At 58.1% G+C, this 23,086-nt stretch overlaps 1 protein-coding gene across 1 annotated transcript; it reads left to right on the top strand.

The window, feature by feature from the left end:
• Positions 1-346: 346 nt before the first annotated feature.
• On the top strand, positions 347-1,555 carry LOC140460020 (isocitrate dehydrogenase [NAD] subunit gamma, mitochondrial-like). Its single transcript, XM_072554426.1, has one exon. The coding sequence runs from the start codon at positions 347-349 to the stop codon at positions 1,553-1,555; it is 1,209 nt and encodes a 402-aa protein (XP_072410527.1).
• The last annotated feature ends 21,531 nt before the right edge of the window (positions 1,556-23,086 follow it).

Raw genomic sequence — 23,086 nt, forward strand, 5'->3', positions numbered from 1 at the left:
CAATGAAGTGGGTGCGGTCAGTGGGTGGTGGGCCAGGTCAGAATGAAGTAGGTGTGGCCATTGGGATGATGGACGGTCCCTCACTGGGCTGGGCTGGGCTGGGGGGGGGCGGAGTCGGGCCACAGTGGACTGGGCATGTGCAGTGGGATGGCGGGTGGGGCCTGTGTGACGTCGCAGCGGAGTGGGTGTGGTCAGCAGGGTGGTGGGTGTGACCTGTGTGACGTCACAATGGTGTGGCTGACACGCCCACCCCCTCCCTCGCCCCCACAACTGGGTCCTAGTTTCCACCCCTCCCTCCCACTGTCTCTGGCACCGGTCTGTACCCAGCCCCCGACATTGGGAGAACATGGTGGGCCTGAGATGTCTCTGCCGCCTGGCCGGCCCCCTCCTGCGGTCGTCCCCCCCCACCCCCCGCCGGCGCCTCCTCTTGGCTAGCCTCTCGAGTGCCCCCCGGGGGCAGGGGGAGGCCGTGCACCTCCCGGTGGGCCAGCTCTACGGCGGGCGTTACATGGTGACCCAGATCCCTGGCGACGGGGTGGGGCCGGAGCTGATGGGCCACGTGGAGCGGGTGCTGGCGTCGGCCCGGGTGCCGGTGGAGTTCGAGGTGGCGCGGGTGGACAGTGGCTCGCCGGGTCGGCGGGGGCTGGGCGCCGCCATCCGGGCGGTGGGCCGCAACGGGGTGGCGCTGAAGGGCAACTTCGAGTCGGCCGCGGACGCGACGCCGGGGCACCGCCGCTCCCTCAACGTCCACTTCCGCAACGGGCTGGGCCTCTTCGCCAGCGTCAACCACTACCGCAGCCTGGAGGGGGTGTGCTCGGCGGCGGCGGCCCGGCGCGGGCGGAGCCGGGCCCCGGACATGGACACGGTGGTGATCCGGGAGACCACCGAGGGGGAGTACGCCCACCTGGAGCACGAGAGCGTGCCAGGGGTGGTGGAGAGCCTGAAGATCATCACCCGCCGGCGATCCCTGCGGCTGGCGGAGTTCGCCTTCGGCTACGCCAGGAGGCACGGCCGGCGCCGGGTGACCGTGGTGCACAAGGCCAACATCATGAAGCTGGCGGACGGCCTGTTCCTGGAGTGCTGCCGCCGGGTCTCGGAGGGCTACCCGGAGGTGGAGTTCGACGCGGTGATCGTGGACAACGCCACCATGCAGCTGGTGAGCCGGCCCGGCCAGTTCGACGTGCTGGTGACGCCCAACCTCTACGGGGTGGTGGTGAACAACATCTGCGCCGGGCTGGTGGGAGGGCCCGGGCTGGTACCGGGAGCCAGCTACGGGCGCCGCTGCGCCGTCTTCCAGACTGCCATCCGCAACACCGCGCCGGGGCTGGCCGGCCGCGACGCCGCCAACCCGGTGGCCATGCTGCTGGCCTCCTGCCTGATGCTGGAGCACCTCCGGCTGGGGGCCCACGCCCGGCTGATCCGCCGGGCGGTGCTGCGCACCCTGACCCGCGACCGGGTCCGCACCCGCGACGTGGGCGGCGACGCCAGCTCCACCCAGGTGGTTGACCACTGTGGTCAGGCTGATCGAGGAGAGGTGCCCCACCGAGGGCGCTGAGGCGGGGGGGCAGAGGGAGCCCTCGACGCAGGGGGAAACCCTCAACTCACCGTCAACTCGCCATTAACTCACCCTCAACACACCCTCAACACACCCTCAACACACTCTCAACACACCCTCAACACACCCATCAACACACCCTCAACACACCCTCAACACACTCTCAACACACCGTCAACTCGCCGTCAACACACCCTCAACACACCCTCAACACACCCTCAACACACCCTCAACACACCCTCAACACACCCTCAACTCACCCTCAACACACTCTCAACACACCCTCAACTCACCCTCTACACACCCTCAACTCACCCTCAACACACCCTCAAACACACCCTCACACACAACACACCTCAACACCCTCAACTCACCCTCAACACACCCTCAACACACCCTCAACACACCCTCAACTCACCGTCAACACACCCTCAACACACTCTCAACACACCCTCACACACCTCAACTCACCCTCAACACACCTCAACACACCCTCAACACACCCCTCAACACACCCTCAACTCACCCTCAACACACCCTCAACACACCCCTCAACTCACCGTCAACACACCCTCAACACACGTCTCAACACACCCTCAACACACCCTCAACTCACCGTCAACACACCCTCAACACACTCTCACACACCGTCAACACACCCTCCACACACCTCAACACACCCTCAACACACCCCTCAACACACCGTCAACACACCCTCAACACACCGTCAACACACCCTCAACACACCCTCAACTCACCCTCAACACACCGTCAACACACCCTCAACACACCGTCAACACACCCTCTACACACCCTCAACAACACACCCTCAACACACCCTCAACACACCCTCAACACACCGTCAACACACCGTCAACACACCCTCAACTCACCATCAACACACCGTCAACACACCGTCAACACACCCTCAACTCACCGTCAACACACCCTCAACACACACGTCAACACACCCTCAACACACCCTCAACACACCCTCAACACACCCTCAACACACCCTCAACACACCGTCAACACACCGTCAACACACCCTCAACTCACCATCAACACACCGTCAACACACCCTCAACACACCCTCAACACACCGTCAACACACCCTCAACACACCCTCAGCACACCCTCAACACACCGTCAACACACCCTCAACACACTCAACACACCCTCAACACACCCTCAACTCACCCTCACACACCCTCAACTCACCCTCAACACACCCTCAACACACCCTCAACACACCCTCAACACACCCTCAACACACCGTCAACACACCCTCAACACACCCTCAACACACCCTCAACACACACCGTCAACACACCTCAACACACCCTCAACACACCCTCAACACACCGTCAACACACCCTCAACACACCCTCAACACACCCTCAACACACCGTCAACACACCGTCAACACACCCTCAACACACCCTCAACACACCGTCAACACACCCTCAACACACCGTCAACACACCCTCAACACACCTCTCAACACACCCTCAACACACCCTCAACTCACCCTCAACACACCCTCAACACACCCTCAACACACCGTCAACTCACCCTCAACACACCCTCAACACACCGTCAACACACCCTCAACTCACCCTCAACACACCCTCAACACACCCTCAACACACCCTCAACACACCCTCAACACACCGTCAACTCACCCTCAACACACCCTCAACACACCGTCAACACACCCTCAACTCACCCTCAACACACCCTCAACACACCCTCAACACACCCTCAACACACCCTCAACTCACCCTCAACACACCCTCAACACACCCTCAACACACCGTCAACACACCCTCAACACACCCTCAACACACCGTCACACACCCTCAACACACCCTCAACACACCGTCAACTCACCCTCAACACACCCTCAACACACCCTCAACTCACCCTCAACACACCCTCAACACACCCTCAACACACCTCAACACACCCTCAACACACCCTCAACACACCCTCAACACACCGTCAACACACCCTCAACTCACCCTCAACACACCCTCAACACACCCTCAACACACCCTCAACACACCCTCAACACACCCTCACACACTCTCAACACACCCTCAACACACCCTCAACTCACCCTCAACACACCCTCAACACACCCTCAACTCACCCTCAACTCACCCTCAACACACCCTCAACACACCCTCAACACACCCTCAACACACCCTCAACACACCCTCAACACCCCTCACCCTCAACACACCCTCAAACTCACCCTCAACTCACCCTCAACACACCGTCAACACACCCTCAACACACCCTCAACACACCGTCAACACACCGTCAACACACCCTCAACTCACCCTCAACACCACCCTCAACACACTCTCAACACACCCTCAACACACCCTCAACACACTCTCAACACACCCTCACACACCCTCAACACACCGTCAACTCACCCTCAACACACCGTCAACACACCTCAACACACCCTCAACACACCCTCAACACACCCGTCAACACACCTCAACACACCCTCAACACACCCTCAACTCACCCTCAAACACACCGTCAACACACCCTCAACACACCCGTCAACACACCCTCAACTCACCCTCAACACACCCTCAACACACCCTCAACACACCTCAACACACCCTCAACACACCCTCAACACACCCCAACACACCCTCAACTCACCGTCAACACACCCTCAACACACCCTCAACTCACCGTCAACACACCCTCAACACACCGTCAACACACCCTCAACACACCTCACACACCCTCAACACACCCTCAACACACCCTCAACACACCCTCAACACACCCCAACACACCCTCAACACACCGTCAACACACCGTCAACACACCGTCAACACAACCTCAACACACCCTCAACACACCCTCAACACACCCTCAACACACCCTCAACTCACCCTCAACACACCGTCAACTCACCGTCAACACACCCTCAACTCACCCTCAACACACCCTCAACTCACCCTCAACACACCCTCAACACACCCTCAACACACCGTCAACACACCCTCAACACACCCTCAACTCACCCTCAACACACCCTCAACACACCCTCAACACACCGTCAACACACCCTCAACTCACCCTCAACACACCCTCAACACACCGTCAACACACCCTCAACACACCCTCAACACACCCTCAACTCACCCTCAACACACCCTCAACACACCCTCAACACACCCTCAACACACCCTCAACTCACCGTCAACACACCCTCAACACACTCTCAACACACCCTCAACACACCGTCAACACACCGTCAACACACCCTCAACACACCGTCAACACACCCTCACTCACCGTCAACACACCCTCAACTCACCCTCAACACACCCTCAACACACCCTCAACACACCGTCAACACACCCTCAACACACCCTCAACACACCCTCAGCACACCCTCACACACCCGTCAACACACCCTCACACACACTCTCAACACACCCTCAACACACCCTCAACTCACCCTCAACACACCCTCAACTCACCCTCAACACACCCTCAACACACCCTCAACACACCCCACCCCCCCCCCCCCCCCACCCCCACCCCCCCCCCCCTCCCCCCCCCCCAACTCACCCTCAACACACCGTCAACACACCCTCAACACACCGTCAACACACCCTCAACTCACCCTCAACACACCCTCAACACACCCTCAACACACCCTCAACACACCCTCAACACACCGTCAACACACCCTCAACACACCCTCAACACACCCTCAACACACCCTCAACTCACCGTCAACACACCCTCAACACACCCTCAACTCACCGTCAACACACCCTCAACACACCGTCAACACACCCCTCAACACACCCTCAACACACCGTCAACACACCCCTCAACTCACCCTCAACACACCCTCAACACACCCTCAACACACCCTCAACACACCCCTCAACACACCCCTCAACACACCCTCAACACACCCCCCTCAACACCACCCTCAACACACCCTCAACACACCGTCAACACACCCTCAACACACCCTCAACACACCGTCAACACACCCTCAACACACCGTCAACTCACCCTCACACACCCTCAACACACCCTCAACACACCCTCAACACACCCCTCAACACACCCTCAACACACCCTCAACACACCGTCAACACACCGTCAACACACCCTCAACACACCGTCAACACACCCTCAACACACCCTCAACACACCCTCAACTCACCCTCAACACACCGTCAACTCACCGTCAACACACCCTCAACACACCGTCAACACACCCTCAACACACCCTCAACACACCCTCAACTCACCCTCACACACCCTCAACACACCCTCAACACACCCTCAACACACCCTCAACTCACCGTCAACACACCCTCAACACACTCTCACCACACCCTCAACACACCGTCAACACACCCGTCAACACACCCTCAACACACCGTCAACACACCACCCTCAACTCACCGTCAACACACCCTCAACTCACCCTCAACACACCCTCAACACACCCTCAACACACCGTCAACACACCCTCAACACACCCTCAACACACCCTCACACACCCTCAACACACCGTCAACACACCCTCAACACACTCTCAACACACCCTCAACACACCCTCAACTCACCCTCAACACACCCTCAACTCACCCTCAACACACCCTCAACACACCCTCAACACACCCTCAACACACCCTCAACACACCCTCAACACACCCTCAACACACCCTCAACACACCCCTCACTCACCCTCAACACACCCTCAACTCACCCTCAACACACCCTCAACACACCCTCAACACACCCTCAACACACCCTCAACACACCCCTCAACTCACCCTCAACACACCCTCAACACACCCTCAACACACCGTCAACACACCCTCAACCACACCCTCAACCACCCTCAACACACCCCTCAACACACCCTCAACACACCCGTCAACACACCCTCAACACACCCTCAACACACCCTCAACACACCGTCAACACACCCTCAACACACCCTCAACACACCCTCAACACACCCTCAACACACCCTCAACACACCGTCAACACACCGTCAACACACCGTCAACACACCGTCAACACACCCCTCAACACACCCCAACACACCCTCAACACACCCGTCAACACACCCCACACCCTCAACACACCGTCAACACACCCTCAACACACCCTCAACACACCCTCAACACACCGTCAACACACCCTCAACACACCGTCAACACACCCTCAACACACCCTCAACACACCCTCAACACACCCTCAACACACTCTCAACACACCCTCAACACACCGTCAACACACCCTCAACACACCCTCAACACACCCTCAACACACCGTCAACACACCCTCAACACACCCTCAACACACCCTCAACACACCCTCAACACACCGTCAACACACCCTCAACACACCCTCAACACACCGTCAACACACCCTCAACACACCCTCAACACACCCTCAACACACCCTCAACACACCGTCAACACACCCTCAACACACCCTCAACACACCCTCAACTCACCATCAACACACCCTCAACACACCCTCAACACACCCTCAACACACCCTCAACACACCCTCAACACACCGTCAACACACCCTCAACACACCCTCAACACACCCTCAACACACCCTCAACACACCCTCAACTCACCGTCAACACACCCTCAACTCACCCTCAACACACCGTCAACACACCCTCAACACACCCTCAACACACCCTCAACACACCGTCAACACACCCTCAACACACCCTCAACACACCCTCAACTCACCATCAACACACCCTCAACACACCGTCAACACACCCTCAACACACCCTCAACACACCCTCAACACACCGTCAACACACCCTCAACACACCCTCAACACACCCTCAACTCACCCTCAACACACCCTCAACACACCCTCAACACACCGTCAACACACCGTCAACACACCCTCAACTCACCCTCAACACACCCTCAACTCACCCTCAACACACCCTCAACACACCGTCAACACACCCTCAACACACCGTCAACACACCCTCAACACACCCTCAACACACCCTCAACACACCCTCAACTCACCCTCAACACACCCTCAACACACCGTCAACACACCCTCAACACACCGTCAACACACCCTCAACACACCCTCAACACACCCTCAACACACCCTCAACACACCGTCAACACACCCTCAACACACCCTCAACACACCCTCAACACACCCTCAACACACCCTCAACACACCCTCAACACACCGTCAACACACCGTCAACACACCCTCAACACACCGTCAACACACCCTCAACTCACCCTCAACACACCGTCAACACACCCTCAACACACCCTCAACACACCCTCAACACACCCTCAACACACCGTCAACACACCCTCAACACACCCTCAACACACCCTCAACACACCGTCAACACACCCTCAACACACCCTCAACACACCCTCAACACACCCTCAACACACCCTCAACACACCCTCAACACACCGTCAACACACCCTCAACACACCCTCAACACACCCTCAACACACCGTCAACACACCGTCAACACACCCTCAACACACCCTCAACACACCCTCAACTCACCATCAACACACCCTCAACACACCCTCAACACACCCTCAACACACCCTCAACACACCCTCAACTCACCGTCAACACACCCTCAACTCACCCTCAACACACCGTCAACACACCCTCAACACACCCTCAACACACCCTCAACACACCCTCAACACACCCTCAACACACCGTCAACACACCCTCAACACACCCTCAACACACCCTCAACACACCGTCAACTCACCCTCAACACACCCTCAACACACCCTCAACACACCCTCAACACACCCTCAACACACCGTCAACACACCCTCAACACACCCTCAACACACCCTCAACACACCCTCAACACACCCTCAACACACCGTCAACACACCCTCAACACACCCTCAACACACCCTCAACTCACCATCAACACACCCTCAACACACCGTCAACACACCCTCAACACACCCTCAACACACCCTCAACTCACCATCAACACACCCTCAACACACCCTCAACACACCCTCAACACACCCTCAACACACCCTCAACACACCGTCAACACACCCTCAACACACCCTCAACACACCCTCAACTCACCATCAACACACCCTCAACACACCCTCAACACACCGTCAACACACCCTCAACACACCCTCAACACACCCTCAACACACCCTCAACACACCCTCAACACACCGTCAACACACCCTCAACACACCCTCAACACACCCTCAACTCACCATCAACACACCCTCAACACACCGTCAACACACCCTCAACACACCCTCAACACACCCTCAACTCACCCTCAACACACCCTCAACACACCCTCAACACACCGTCAACACACCGTCAACACACCCTCAACTCACCCTCAACACACCCTCAACACACCCTCAACACACCCTCAACTCACCCTCAACACACCCTCAACTCACCCTCAACACACCCTCAACACACCCTCAACACACCCTCAACTCACCCTCAACACACCCTCAACTCACCCTCAACACACCCTCAACTCACCCTCAACACACCCTCAACACACCCTCAACTCACCCTCAACACACCCTCAACACACCCTCAACTCACCCTCAACACACCCTCAACACACCGTCAACACACCCTCAACACACCCTCAACTCACCCTCAACACACCGTCAACACACCCTCAACACCCCCTCAACTCACCCTCAACTTCCCCTCAACAACAAACCCTCAACTCCCCTCCACCCTCAAACCCGGACCCTCAAAACTCCTGCAACTCTCAGACTCAGAGCCTGAGCCCCTCTCCCCCTAACACCCCTCCCCCACCCAAATGTTCTGCGACCTCTCCCCCAGCCCCTTCCCAAAGTGTACAGAATTAAATATTCCACAGAATCTTTCAATGACGCAGAGAGTCTCTGAGTGTCACTGGGGTTGGGGATTGGGGCCGTTCTGCATCAGGATCTCAGCAAGAATGCCAAAAGTCATTGACACGGCACAGGACAGAGAGAGAGAGAGATTGAAGGGCACCCATTTTGATCTCATTCCCTGTCCCAGGACCATATTGAGAATTCGCCAAATCTCCCAGACCTCTGGAACAGGGAGGTGAGTGAGGGAGGGGAAGAGTTGGGTGGTGCTGCTGGGGTAGGAAGGGTGGGGGGCGGGGGGGGGTGTGGGGAGTAGAGAGGATGTTCTGGGCTGGTTGACCCACTTCCTCGGGTGGGATCAGTGGGTGACCCTGAAATGTCAGCCACACGTGGACACGCCTGGGCTGAACAATTCCCTTCTATAACTCCCTCCAATCTCTCCCTTCTTTTTTAAAAAGAGAGATTCCTGGGATGTGGGTCTCTCTCTGGCTGGGCCCGGCATTTATCACCCCGTCCCTAATGACCCCTCCTTGAGAACGTGGGTGGGGGGGGGGGCGGGTGAGCTGCCATCTTAGCCTCGTGCTGTGGGGTAGACCCACGATGCCCCTCAGGGAAGGGGGCAATCCCAGGATTCTGTCCCAGGAAGGATCGGCCGATAGATTCCGGGACGGGGAGTGGCTCGGAGTTGGGGAGAGGGGAGGGGGGTAGTGTTCCCCTTGTATCTGTTGCCCCCCCCATCCCCCTTCTAGATGGTAGAGGGGTGTGGGGGGGGTTTTGGGAAGGTGCTGTCCCCCTCGGTGAGGGTCTGCAGTGGGTCTTGTAGACGGTACACACTGCTGCGACTGAGCGTCGGGGGGATGGGGTGGAGGGAGGGAGGGGGGGGTTTGTGGGGCTGGGGCCAATCGAGCGGGGGGTGGGGAGGGGGCTGCTCTGTCCCTGGGCGGTGTCGAGCTTCTCGTGTGTTGTCAGAGCTGCCCCTATCCAGGGGTAAGTGGGGAGTACTCCCTTACCCTCCCTGACTTGTACCTTGTTGATGGGGGGACAGGGCTCTGGGGGGGGGGGGGGGGGGGGAGAGTCAGGAGGGGAGTGACTCGCTGCAGGATTCCCAGCCTCTGACCCTGCTCTTGTAGCCGCTGGGTTTATACGGAGCTGGGGGTCCAGGTTCAGTGTCTGGTCAACGGTAAACCCCCAGGATGTTGATAGTTGGGGGGGAAGGGGATTCAGTGACGCTAACCCCATTGAACGTAAAGGGGGCGATGGTTAGATTCTCTCTCAATGGGAACCCCCTGGATGTTGATAGTGGGGGGAGGGGGGGATTCATTGACAGTAACCCCATTGAACGTAAAGGGGGCGATGGTTAGATTCTCTCTCAATGGGAACCCCCTGGATGTTGATAGTGGGGGGAGGGGGGGATTCATTGACAGTAACCCCATTGAACGTAAAGGGGGCGATGGTTAGATTCTCTCTCAATGGTCACCCCCAGGATGTTGGTACTTGGGGGATTCAGTGACGCTAACCCCATTGAACGTCAAGGGGGCGATGGTTAGATTCTCTCTCAATGGGAACCCCCTGGATGTTGATAGTGGGGGGAGGGGGGATTCAGTGATGGGAACGCCATTGAACGTCAAGGGGGCGATGGTCAGATTCTCTCTCAATGTGAACCCCCAGGATGTTGATAGTGGGGGGGAGGGGGGATTCAGTGACGGTAACGCCATTGAACGTCAAGGGGGCGATGGTTAGATTCTCTCTCAATGGGAACCCCCTGGATGTTGATAGTGGGGGGGAGGGGGGATTCAGTGACGGTAACGCCATTGAACGTCAAGGGGGCGATGGTTAGATTCTCTCTCAATGGGAACCCCCAGGACGTTGATAGTGGGCGGGATGGGGGGGGATTCAATGACGTCAAGGGGGGTGATGGTTAGATTGTCTCTTATGGAAGATGACCTGGTTGAGTTACTGATCGATGGTGATCCCCAGAGCGTTGATAGTGGGTGACAGGCGAGGGGGGGGGGGATGGGGGGGGTGGAGGGTGGGCCGAGGTGGGGATTCAGCAATGTCAAGGGGCCGGGTATGAGGTGGTCTCTCGTCGGCGATGCCTGGCACTTATCGCGGCACGGATGTCACTCTCGTCCTGCCGGCCGCGGCCCGGGTATTGCCCGGGGAGGGGGGGGGTTGAGACGCCCGCTCCCCCTTTCCCGGATGCCAACTCCCGGTGTTTGACGCTGAGACCCACATCAGGCACAAGGTGGGTCTGGGACCAGGCATTGAGCTCCTGAACCCCGGGGTGGGGGGGGGAACAGGCTGGAGAGACAAAGAGCCTGGCCTCGGGGGGACGACGTTAATTGAAGGTGGCGAGGGAGTGAGGCTGAGAGAATCCCCCCAGGCCCTTCCCCCCCCCTGCCAATAGCGTCCAGCCCTGAAACTCGACAGGGTTCGGCAAAGACTTACCAGGGCGTTGGAGGGTTTGAGCTACAGGGAGAGGCCGGGGCTGTTTTCCCCGGAGCGTCGGAGGCTGAGGGGGGGGGTGACCTGGTTTATAAAACCATGAGGGGGCACGGATAGGGGTAAATAGGCAAGGTCTTTCCCCCCCCTGGGGTCGGGTGTGTCCAGAACTAGAGGGGGGTAGGTTTAGGGTGAGAGGGGGAAAGGGAGCTGAGGGGTAACGTTCTCACCCAGAGGGTGGTGCGTGTGTGGAATGAGCTGCCAGAGGAAGGGGGTGGAGGCTGGTACAATGACAGCATTGAAAAGGGGGATGGGGACAGGGATAGGGAAGGGGTTGGAGGGTAATGGGCCGAGGGGCTGGCAAACGGGGACTGGGTTAGGTTAGGGATATCAGGGTCAGCACGGACGGGACGGGCCGAAGGGTCTGCGTCTGTGTGACTCTATAAACTCCATGCTCTGTGTGCGTGGAAAGAGGTTTTGGAGGGACGTTGGGTGGGTGGGCGGGGGCCGGCTCAGTTTGGGGATGAGGGTCGGCGTGGGCTGGATGGGCCGAAGGGTCTGTGCCGGGTGACTCCACGGCTGGTGGGGGGGCGGGGCTCGAGAAAGGGGGGCGGTTCAATCCGAACGTGTGTCCGAAGGAGCTGCAGCCCTCCCACTGACCACTGGGGGCGAGCACCTTGGCCGACCGTGCGCCCATGAGCTGAAGGGGGGGGGGGGGGGGGGGGCGCGTCCATCTCGTCCTTCCGCACCTCCTTCGCTCCCATTGGCTGCCCCCCCGATGTTCCGTTTCGGAGGGACGTCCCCATCCGCCTGCCCCCCCCCCCCCCCCCCACCACCCCCACCCCACCGTTCCCCGCTCTCCCACTCAGATCCCCATCAAAGACACAAAGATGGCTCAAACCCCTCCCCCACCCCTGAACTTGATATTATGATCACTCTTCCCCGAACATCCTGCTCCTGGACCAGGTCTCGCGTGGTCTCACCGGGCTGGGGGGGGTGGGGGGGTGGTGGTGGGGTGCCACCCCTCCCCTCCCCTCACCATATTTAACCGCGGGACTGTCCCACCTCCCGGGAGGGACAGACACACGCAGGAGGGAGGGGCGAAGGTCAGGGTTTAGGGGCCACAGTTGGGTCTGTGGGAATTGAGGGATGCGTTTGAGGGGGTGGGGGGGGTAAATGGGGATTAGTGTCTGTGTACATGGGGATTAGGGTCAGGGTACGTGGGGATTAGGGTCAGGGTACGTGGGGATTAGGGTCAGGGTAAATGGGGATTAGTGTCTGTGTACATGGGGATTAGGGTCAGGGTACGTGGGGATTAGGGTCAGGGTACGTGGGGATTAGGGTCAGGGTACGTGAGGGATTAGGGTCAGGGTATGTGGGGATTAGGGTCAGGGTACGTGGGGATTAGGGTCAGGGTACGTGGGGATTAGGGTCAGGGTACATGGGGATCAGGGTCAGGGTACGTGGGGATTAGGGTCAGGGTACGTGGGGATTAGGGTCAGGGTACGTGGGGATTAGGGTCAGGGTACGTGGGGATTAGGGTCAGGGTACGTGGGGATTAGGGTCAGGGTATGTGGGGATTAGGGTCAGGGTACGTGGGGATTAGGGTCAGGGTACGTGAGGGATTAGGGTCAGGGTACGTGGGGATTAGGGTCAGGGTACGTGGGGATTAGGGTCAGGGTACGTGAGGGATTAGGGTCAGGGTACGTGGGGATTAGGGTCAGGGTACGTGAGGGATTAGGGTCAGGGTACGTGGGGATTAGGGTCAGGGTACGTGGGGATTAGGGTCAGGGTACGTGGGGATTAGGGTCAGGGTACGTGGGGATTAGGGTCAGGGTACATGAGGGATTAGGGTCAGGGTACATGAGGGATTAGGGTCAGGGTACGTGGGGATTAGGGTCAGGGTATGTGGGGATTAGGGTCAGGGTACGTGGGGATTAGGGTCAGGGTACGTGGGGATTAGGGTCAGGGTACGTGGGGATTAGGGTCAGGGTACATGAGGGATTAGGGTCAGGGTACGTGAGGGATTAGGGTCAGGGTACGTGGGGATTAGAGTCAGGGTACGTGGGGATTAGGGTCAGGGTACATGGGGATTAGGGTCAGGGTACGTGGGGATTAGGGTCAGGGTACATGAGGGATTAGGGTCAGGGTACGTGAGGGATTAGGGTCAGGGTACGTGGGGATTAGAGTCAGGGTACGTGGGGATTAGGGTCAGGGTACGTGGGGATTAGGGGCAGGGTACATGGGGATTAGGGGCAGGGTACGTGGGGATTAGGGTCAGGGTATGTGGGGATTAGGGTCAGGGTACGTGGGGATTAGGGTCAGGGTACGTGGGGATTAGGGGCAGGGTACGTGGGGATTAGGGTCAGGGTACGTGGGGATTAGGGTCAGGGTACGTGGGGATTAGGGTCAGGGTACACGGGGATTAGGGTCAGGGTACGTGAGGGATTAGGGTCAGGGTACGTGGGGGATTAGGGTCAGGGTACGTGGGGATTAGGGTCAGGGTACATGGGGATTAGGGTCAGGGTACGTGGGGATTAGGGTCAGGGTACATGGGGATTAGGCTCATGGTACGTGAGGGGTTAGGGTCAGGGTACATTCCCTGACCCTTATCCCCACGTACCCTGACCCTAATCCCCACGTACCCTGACCCTAATCCCCACGTACCCTGACCCTAATCCCACGTACCCTGAGCCTAATCCCCACGTACCCTGACCCTAATCCCCATGTACCCTGACCCTAATCCCCACGTACCCTGACCCTAATCCCCACGTACCCTGACCCTAATCCCCACGTACCCTGACCCTAATCCCCACGTACCCTGACCCTAATCCCCATGTACCCTGACCCTAATCCCCATGTACGCTCTCCCTTATCCCCATATACCCTGACCCTAATCCCCACGTACCCTGACCCTAATCCCCACCTACCCTGACCCTAATCCCCACGTACCCTGACCCTAATCCCCACGTATCCTGACCCTAATCCCCATGTACCCTGACCCTAATCCCTCACGTACCCTGACCCTAATCCCCACCTACCCTGACCCTAATCCCCACGTACCCTGACCCTAATCCCACGTACCCTGAGCCTAATCCCCACGTACCCTGACCCTAATCCCCATGTACCCTGACCCTAATCCCCACGTACCCTGACCCTAATCCCCACGTACCCTGACCCTAATCCCCATGTACCCTGACCCTAATCCCCACGTACCCTGACCCTAATCCCCACGTACCCTGACCCTAATCCCCATGTACCCTGACCCTAATCCCCATGTACCCTCTCCCTTATCCCCATATACCCTGACCCTAATCCCCACGTACCCTGACCCTAATCCCCACGTACCCTGACCCTAATCCCCACATTCCCTGACTCTAATCCCCACGTACCCTGACCCTAATCCCTCATGTACCCTGACCCTAATCCCCACGTACCCTGACCCTAATCCCCACGTACCCTGACCCTAATCCCCACGTACCCTGACCCTAATCCTCACGTACCCTGACCCTAATCCCCACGTACCCTGACCCTAATCCCCACGTACCCTGACCCTAATCCCCACGTACCCTGACCCTAATCCCACGTACCCTGACCCTAATCCCCACGTATCCTGACCCTAATCCCCATGTACCCTGACTCTAATCCCTCATGTACCCTGACCCTAATCCCCACGTACCCTGACCCTAATCCCCACGTACCCTGACCCTAATCCCCACGTACCCTGACCCTAATCCCCACGTACCCTGACCCTAATCCCTCACGTACCCTGACCCTAATCCCCACGTACCCTGACCCTAATCCCCACGTACCCTGACCCTAATCCCCACGTACCCTGACCCTAATCCCCACGTACCCTGACTCTAATCACCACGTACCCTGACCCTAATCCCACGTACCCTGACCCTAATCCCCACGTACCCTGACCCTAATCCCCATGTACCCTGACCCTAATCCCCACGTACCCTGACCCTAATCCCCACGTACCCTGACCCTAATCCCCATGTACCCTGACCCTAATCCCCATGTACCCTGACCCTAATCCACACGTACCCTGACCCTAATCCCCACGTACCCTGACTCTCATCCCCACGTACCCTGACCCTAATCCCCATGTACCCTCTCCCTTATCCCCGTGTACCGTGACCCAAATCCCCACGTATCCTGACCCTAATCCCCATGTACCCTGACCCTAATCCCCATGTACCCTGACCCTAATCCCCACGTACCCTGACCCTAATCCCCACGTACCCTGACCCTAATCCCCACGTACCCTGACCCTAATCCCCACGTACCCTGACCCTGATCCCCATGTACCCTGACCCTAATCCCCACGTACCCTGACCCTAATCCCCACGTACCCTGACCCTAATCCCCACATTCCCTGACCCTAATCCCCACGTACCCTGACCCTAATCCCCACGTACCCTGACCCTAATCCCCACCTACCCTGACCCTAATCCCCGTGTACCCTGACCCTTATCCCCACGTACCCTGACCCTAATCCCCACGTACCCTGACCCTAATCCCCACGTACCCTGACCCTAATCCCCATGTACCCTGACCCTAATCCCCACGTACCCTGACCCTAATCCCCACGTACCCTGACCCTAATCCCCATGTACCCTGACCCTAATCCCCACGTACCCTGACCCTAATCCCCATGTACCCTGACCCTAATCCCCGTGTACCCTGACCCTAATCCCCACGTACCCTGACCCTAATCCCTCACGTACCCTGACCCTAATCCCCACGTACCCTGACCCTAATCCCCACGTACCCTGACCCTAATCCCCACGTACCCTGACTCTAATCCCCATGTACCCTGACCCTAATCCCCACGTACCCTGACCCTAATCCCCACGTACCCTCTCCCTAATCCCCACGTACCCTGACCCTAATCCCCACGTACCCTGACCCTAATCCCCACGTACCCTGACCCTAATCCCTCACGTACCCTGACCCTAATCCCCACGTACCCTGACCCTAATCCCCACGTACCCTGACCCTAATCCCCACATTCCCTGACTCTAATCCCCACGTACCCTGACCCTAATCCCTCATGTACCCTGACCCTAATCCCCACGTACCCTGACCCTAATCCCCACGTACCCTGACCCTAATCCCCACGTACCCTGACCCTAATCCTCACGTACCCTGACCCTAATCCCCACGTACCCTGACCCTAATCCCCACGTACCCTGACCCTAATCCCCACGTACCCTGACCCTAATCCCCACGTACCCTGACTCTAATCCCCACGTACCCTGACCCTAATCCCACGTACCCTGACCCTAATCCCCACGTACCCTGACCCTAATCCCCATGTACCCTGACCCTAATCCCCACGTACCCTGACCCTAATCCCCACGTACCCTGACCCTAATCCCCATGTACCCTGACCCTAATCCCCACGTACCCTGACCCTAATCCCTCACGTACCCTGACTCTAATCCACACGTACCCTGACCCTAATCCCTCATGTACCCTCTCCCTTATCCCCGTGTACCGTGACCCTAATCCCCACGTATCCTGACCCTAATCCCCATGTACCCTGACCCTTATCCCCGTGTACCCTGACCCTAATCCCCACGTACCCTGACCCTAATCCCCACGTACCCTGACCCTAATCCCCACGTACCCTGACCCTGATCCCCATGTACCCTGACCCTAATCCCCACGTACCCTGACCCTAATCCCCACGTACCCTGACCCTAATCCCCACATTCCCTGACCCTAATCCCCACGTACCCTGACCCTAATCCCCACGTACCCTGACCCTAATCCCCGTGTACCCTGACCCTAATCCCCACGTACCCTGACCCTAATCCCCACGTACCCTGACCCTAATCCCCACGTACCCTGACCCTAGTCCCCACGTACCCTGACCCTAATCCCCACGTACCCTCTCCCTAATCCCCACGTACCCTGACCCTAATCCCCACGTACCCTGACCCTAATCCCTCACGTACCTTGACCCTAATCCCCACGTACCCTGACCCTAATCCCCACGTACCCTGACCCTAATCCCCACGTACCCTGACCCTAATCCCCATGTACCCTCTCCCTTATCCCCGTGTACCGTGACCCTAATCCCCACGTATCCTGACCCTAATCCCCACGTACCCTGACCCTAATCCCCACGTACCCTGACCCTAATCCCCACGTACCCTGACCCTAATCCCCATGTACCCTGACCCTAATCCCCATGTACCCTGACCCTAATCCCCACGTACCCTGACCCTAATCCCCACGTACCCTGACCCTAATCCCCACGTACCCTGACCCTGATCCCCATGTACCCTGACCCTAATCCCCACGTACCCTGACCCTAATCCCCACGTTCCCTGACCCTAATCCCCACGTACCCTGACCCTAATCCCCACCTACCCTGACCCTAATCCCCGTGTACCCTGACCCTAATCCCCACGTACCCTGACCCTAATCCGCACGTACCCTGACCCTAATCCCCACGTACCCTGACCCTAATCCCCACGTACCCTGACCCTAATCCCCACGTACCCTGACCCTAATCCCCACGTACCCTGACCCTAATCCCCACGTACCCTGACCCTAATCCCCATGTACCCTGACCCTAATCCCCACGTACCCTGACCCTAATCCCTCACGTACCCTGACCCTAATCCCCACGTACCCTGACCCTAATCCCCACGTACCCTGACCCTAATCCCCACGTACCCTGACCCTAATCCCCACGTACCCTGACTCTAATCCCCATGTACCCTGACCCTAATCCCCAAGTACCCTGACCCTAATCCCCACGTACCCTCTCCCTAATCCCCACGTACCCTGACCCTAATCCCCACGTACCCTGACCCTAATCCCCACGTACCCTCTCCCTTATCCCCGTGTACCCTGACCCTAATCCCCACGTACCCTGACCCTAATCCCCACGTACCCTGACCCTAATCCCCACGTACCCTCTCCCTTATCCCCACGTACCCTGACCCTAATCCCCATGTACCCTGACCCTAATCCCCACGTACCCTGACCCTAATCCCCACGTACCCTGACCCTAATCCCCATGTACCCTGACCCTAATCCCCATGTACCCTGACCCTAATCCCCACGTACCCTGACCCTAATCCCCACGTACCCTGACTCTAATCCCCACGTACCCTGACCCTAATCCCCATGTACCCTCTCCCTTATCCCCGTGTACCGTGACCCAAATCCCCACGTATCCTGACCCTAATCCCCACGTACCCTGACCCTAATCCCCACGTACCCTGACCCTAATCCCTCACGTACCCTGACCCTAATCCCCACGTACCCTGACCCTAATCCCCACGTACCCTGACCCTAATCCCCACATTCCCTGACCCTAATCCCCACGTACCCTGACCCTAATCCCCACGTACCCTGACCCTAATCCCCACCTACCCTGACCCTAATCCCCGTGTACCCTCTCCCTTATCCCCGTGTACCGTGACCCAAATCCCCACGTATCCTGACCCTAATCCCCACGTACCCTGACCCTAATCCCTCACGTACCCTGACCCTAATCCCCACGTACCCTGACCCTAATCCCCACGTACCCTGACCCTAATCCCCACGTACCCTGACTCTAATCCCCATGTACCCTGACCCTAATCCCCACGTACCCTGACCCTAATCCCCACGTACCCTCTCCCTAATCCCCACGTACCCTGACCCTAATCCCCACGTACCCTGACCCTAATCCCCACGTACCCTGACCCTAATCCCTCACGTACCCTGACCCTAATCCCCACGTACCCTGACCCTAATCCCCACGTACCCTGACCCTAATCCCCACATTCCCTGACTCTAATCCCCACGTACCCTGACCCTAATCCCTCATGTACCCTGACCCTAATCCCCACGTACCCTGACCCTAATCCCCACGTACCCTGACCCTAATCCCCACGTACCCTGACCCTAATCCTCACGTACCCTGACCCTAATCCCCACGTACCCTGACCCTAATCCCCACGTACCCTGACCCTAATCCCCACGTACCCTGACCCTAATCCCCACGTACCCTGACTCTAATCCCCACGTACCCTGACCCTAATCCCACGTACCCTGACCCTAATCCCCACGTACCCTGACCCTAATCCCCATGTACCCTGACCCTAATCCCCACGTACCCTGACCCTAATCCCCACGTACCCTGACCCTAATCCCCATGTACCCTGACCCTAATCCCCATGTACCCTGACCCTAATCCCCACGTACCCTGACCCTAATCCCTCACGTACCCTGACTCTAATCCACACGTACCCTGACCCTAATCCCTCATGTACCCTCTCCCTTATCCCCGTGTACCGTGACCCTAATCCCCACGTATCCTGACCCTAATCCCCATGTACCCTGACCCTTATCCCCGTGTACCCTGACCCTAATCCCCACGTACCCTGACCCTAATCCCCACGTACCCTGACCCTAATCCCCACGTACCCTGACCCTGATCCCCATGTACCCTGACCCTAATCCCCACGTACCCTGACCCTAATCCCCACGTACCCTGACCCTAATCCCCACATTCCCTGACCCTAATCCCCACGTACCCTGACCCTAATCCCCACGTACCCTGACCCTAATCCCCACCTACCCTGACCCTAATCCCCGTGTACCCTGACCCTAATCCCCACGTACCCTGACCCTAATCCCTCACGTACCCTGACCCTAATCCCCACGTACCCTGACCCTAATCCCCACGTACCCTGACCCTAATCCCCACGTACCCTGACCCTAATCCCCATGTACCCTGACCCTAATCCCCACGTACCCTGACCCTAATCCCCACGTACCCTCTCCCTAATCCCCACGTACCCTGACCCTAATCCCCACGTACCCTGACCCTAATCCCTCACGTACCTTGACCCTAATCCCCACGTACCCTGACCCTAATCCCCACGTACCCTGACCCTAATCCCCACGTACCCTGACCCTAATCCCCACGTACCCTGACCCTAATCCCCATGTACCCTCTCCCTTATCCCCGTGTACCGTGACCCTAATCCCCACGTATCCTGACCCTAATCCCCACGTACCCTGACCCTAATCCCCACGTACCCTGACCCTAATCCCCACGTACCCTGACCCTAATCCCCATGTACCCTGACCCTAATCCCCACGTACCCTGACCCTAATCCCCACGTACCCTGACCCTAATCCCCACGTACCCTGACCCTAATCCCCACGTACCCTGACCCTGATCCCCATGTACCCTGACCCTAATCCCCACGTACCCTGACCCTAATCCCCACGTTCCCTGACCCTAATCCCCACGTACCCTGACCCTAATCCCCACGTACCCTGACCCTAATCCCCACCTACCCTGACCCTAATCCCCGTGTACCCTGACCCTAATCCCCACATACCCTGACCCTAATCCCCACGTACCCTGACCCTAATCCCCACGTACCCTGACCCTAATCCCCACGTACCCTGACCCTAATCCCCATGTACCCTGACCCTAATCCCCACGTACCCTGACCCTAATCCCTCACGTACCCTGACCCTAATCCCCACGTACCCTGACCCTAATCCCCACGTACCCTGACCCTAATCCCCACGTACCCTGACCCTAATCCCCACGTACCCTGACTCTAATCCCCATGTACCCTGACCCTAATCCCCACGTACCCTGACCCTAATCCCCACGTACCCTCTCCCTAATCCCCACGTACCCTGACCCTAATCCCCACGTACCCTGACCCTAATCCCAACGTACCCTCTCCCTTATCCCCGTGTACCCTGACCCTAATCCCCACGTACCCTGACCCTAATCCCCACGTACCCTGACTCTAATCCCCATGTACCCTGACCCTAATCCCCACGTACCCTGACCCTAATCCCCACGTACCCTCTCCCTAATCCCCACGTACCCTGACCCTAATCCCCACGTACCCTGACCCTAATCCCCACGTACCCTCTCCCTTATCCCCGTGTACCCTGACCCTAATCCCTCACGTACCCTGACCCTAATCCCCACGTACCCTGACCCTAATCCCTCACGTACCCTGACCCTAATCCCCACGTACCCTGACCCTAATCCCCACGTAACCTCTCCCTTATCCCCGTGTACCCTGACCCTAATCCCCACGTACCCTGACCCTAATCCCTCACGTACCCTGACCCTAATCCCCACGTACCCTGACCCTAATCCCCACGTACCCTCTCCCTAATCCCCATGTACCCTGACCCTAATCCCCACGTACCCTGACCCTAATCCCCACGTACCCTGACCCTAATCCCCACGTACCCTGACCCTAATCCCCATGTACCCTCTCCCTTATCCCCGTGTACCGTGACCCTAATCCCCACGTATCCTGACCCTAATCCCCATGTACCCTGACCCTAATCCCCACGTACCCTGACCCTAATCCCCACGTACCCTGACCCTAATCCCCATGTACCCTGACCCTAATCCCCATGTACCCTGACCCTAATCCCCATGTACCCTGACCCTAATCCCCACGTACCCTGACCCTAATCCCCACGTACCCTGACCCTAATCCCCACGTACCCTGACCCTGATCCCCATGTACCCTGACCCTAATCCCCACGTACCCTGACCCTAATCCCCACATTCCCTGACCCTAATCCCCACGTACCCTGACCCTAATCCCCACGTACCCTGACCCTAATCCCCACCTACCCTGACCCTAATCCCCGTGTACCCTGACCCTAATCCCCACATACCCTGACCCTAATCCCCACGTACCCTGACCCTAATCCCCACGTACCCTGACCCTAATCCCCACGTACCCTGACCCTAATCCCCATGTACCCTGACCCTAATCCCCATGTACCCTGACCCTAATCCCCATGTACCCTCTCCCTTATCCCCGTGTACCGTGACCCTAATCCCCACGTATCCTGACCCTAATCCCCATGTACCCTGACGCTAATCCCCACGTACCCTGACCCTAATCCCCACGTACCCTGACCCTAATCCCCATGTACCCTGACCCTAATCCCCACGTACCCTGACCCTAATCCCCACGTACCCTGACCCTAATCCCCACGTACCCTGACCCTAATCCCCACGTACCCTGACCCTGATCCCCATGTACCCTGACCCTAATCCCCACGTACCCTGACCCTAATCCCCACATTCCCTGACCCTAATCCCCACGTACCCTGACCCTAATCCCCACGTACCCTGACCCTAATCCCC

Source organism: Chiloscyllium punctatum, chromosome 36, assembly GCF_047496795.1.
Source record: "Chiloscyllium punctatum isolate Juve2018m chromosome 36, sChiPun1.3, whole genome shotgun sequence".
NCBI lineage: Eukaryota > Metazoa > Chordata > Chondrichthyes > Orectolobiformes > Hemiscylliidae > Chiloscyllium > Chiloscyllium punctatum.

Excerpts from the sequence above, each read along its gene's own strand:
- LOC140460020 (XM_072554426.1), top strand. The coding sequence starts at position 347 with ATGGTGGGCCTGAGATGTCTCTGCCGCCTGGCCGGCCCCCTCCTGCGG.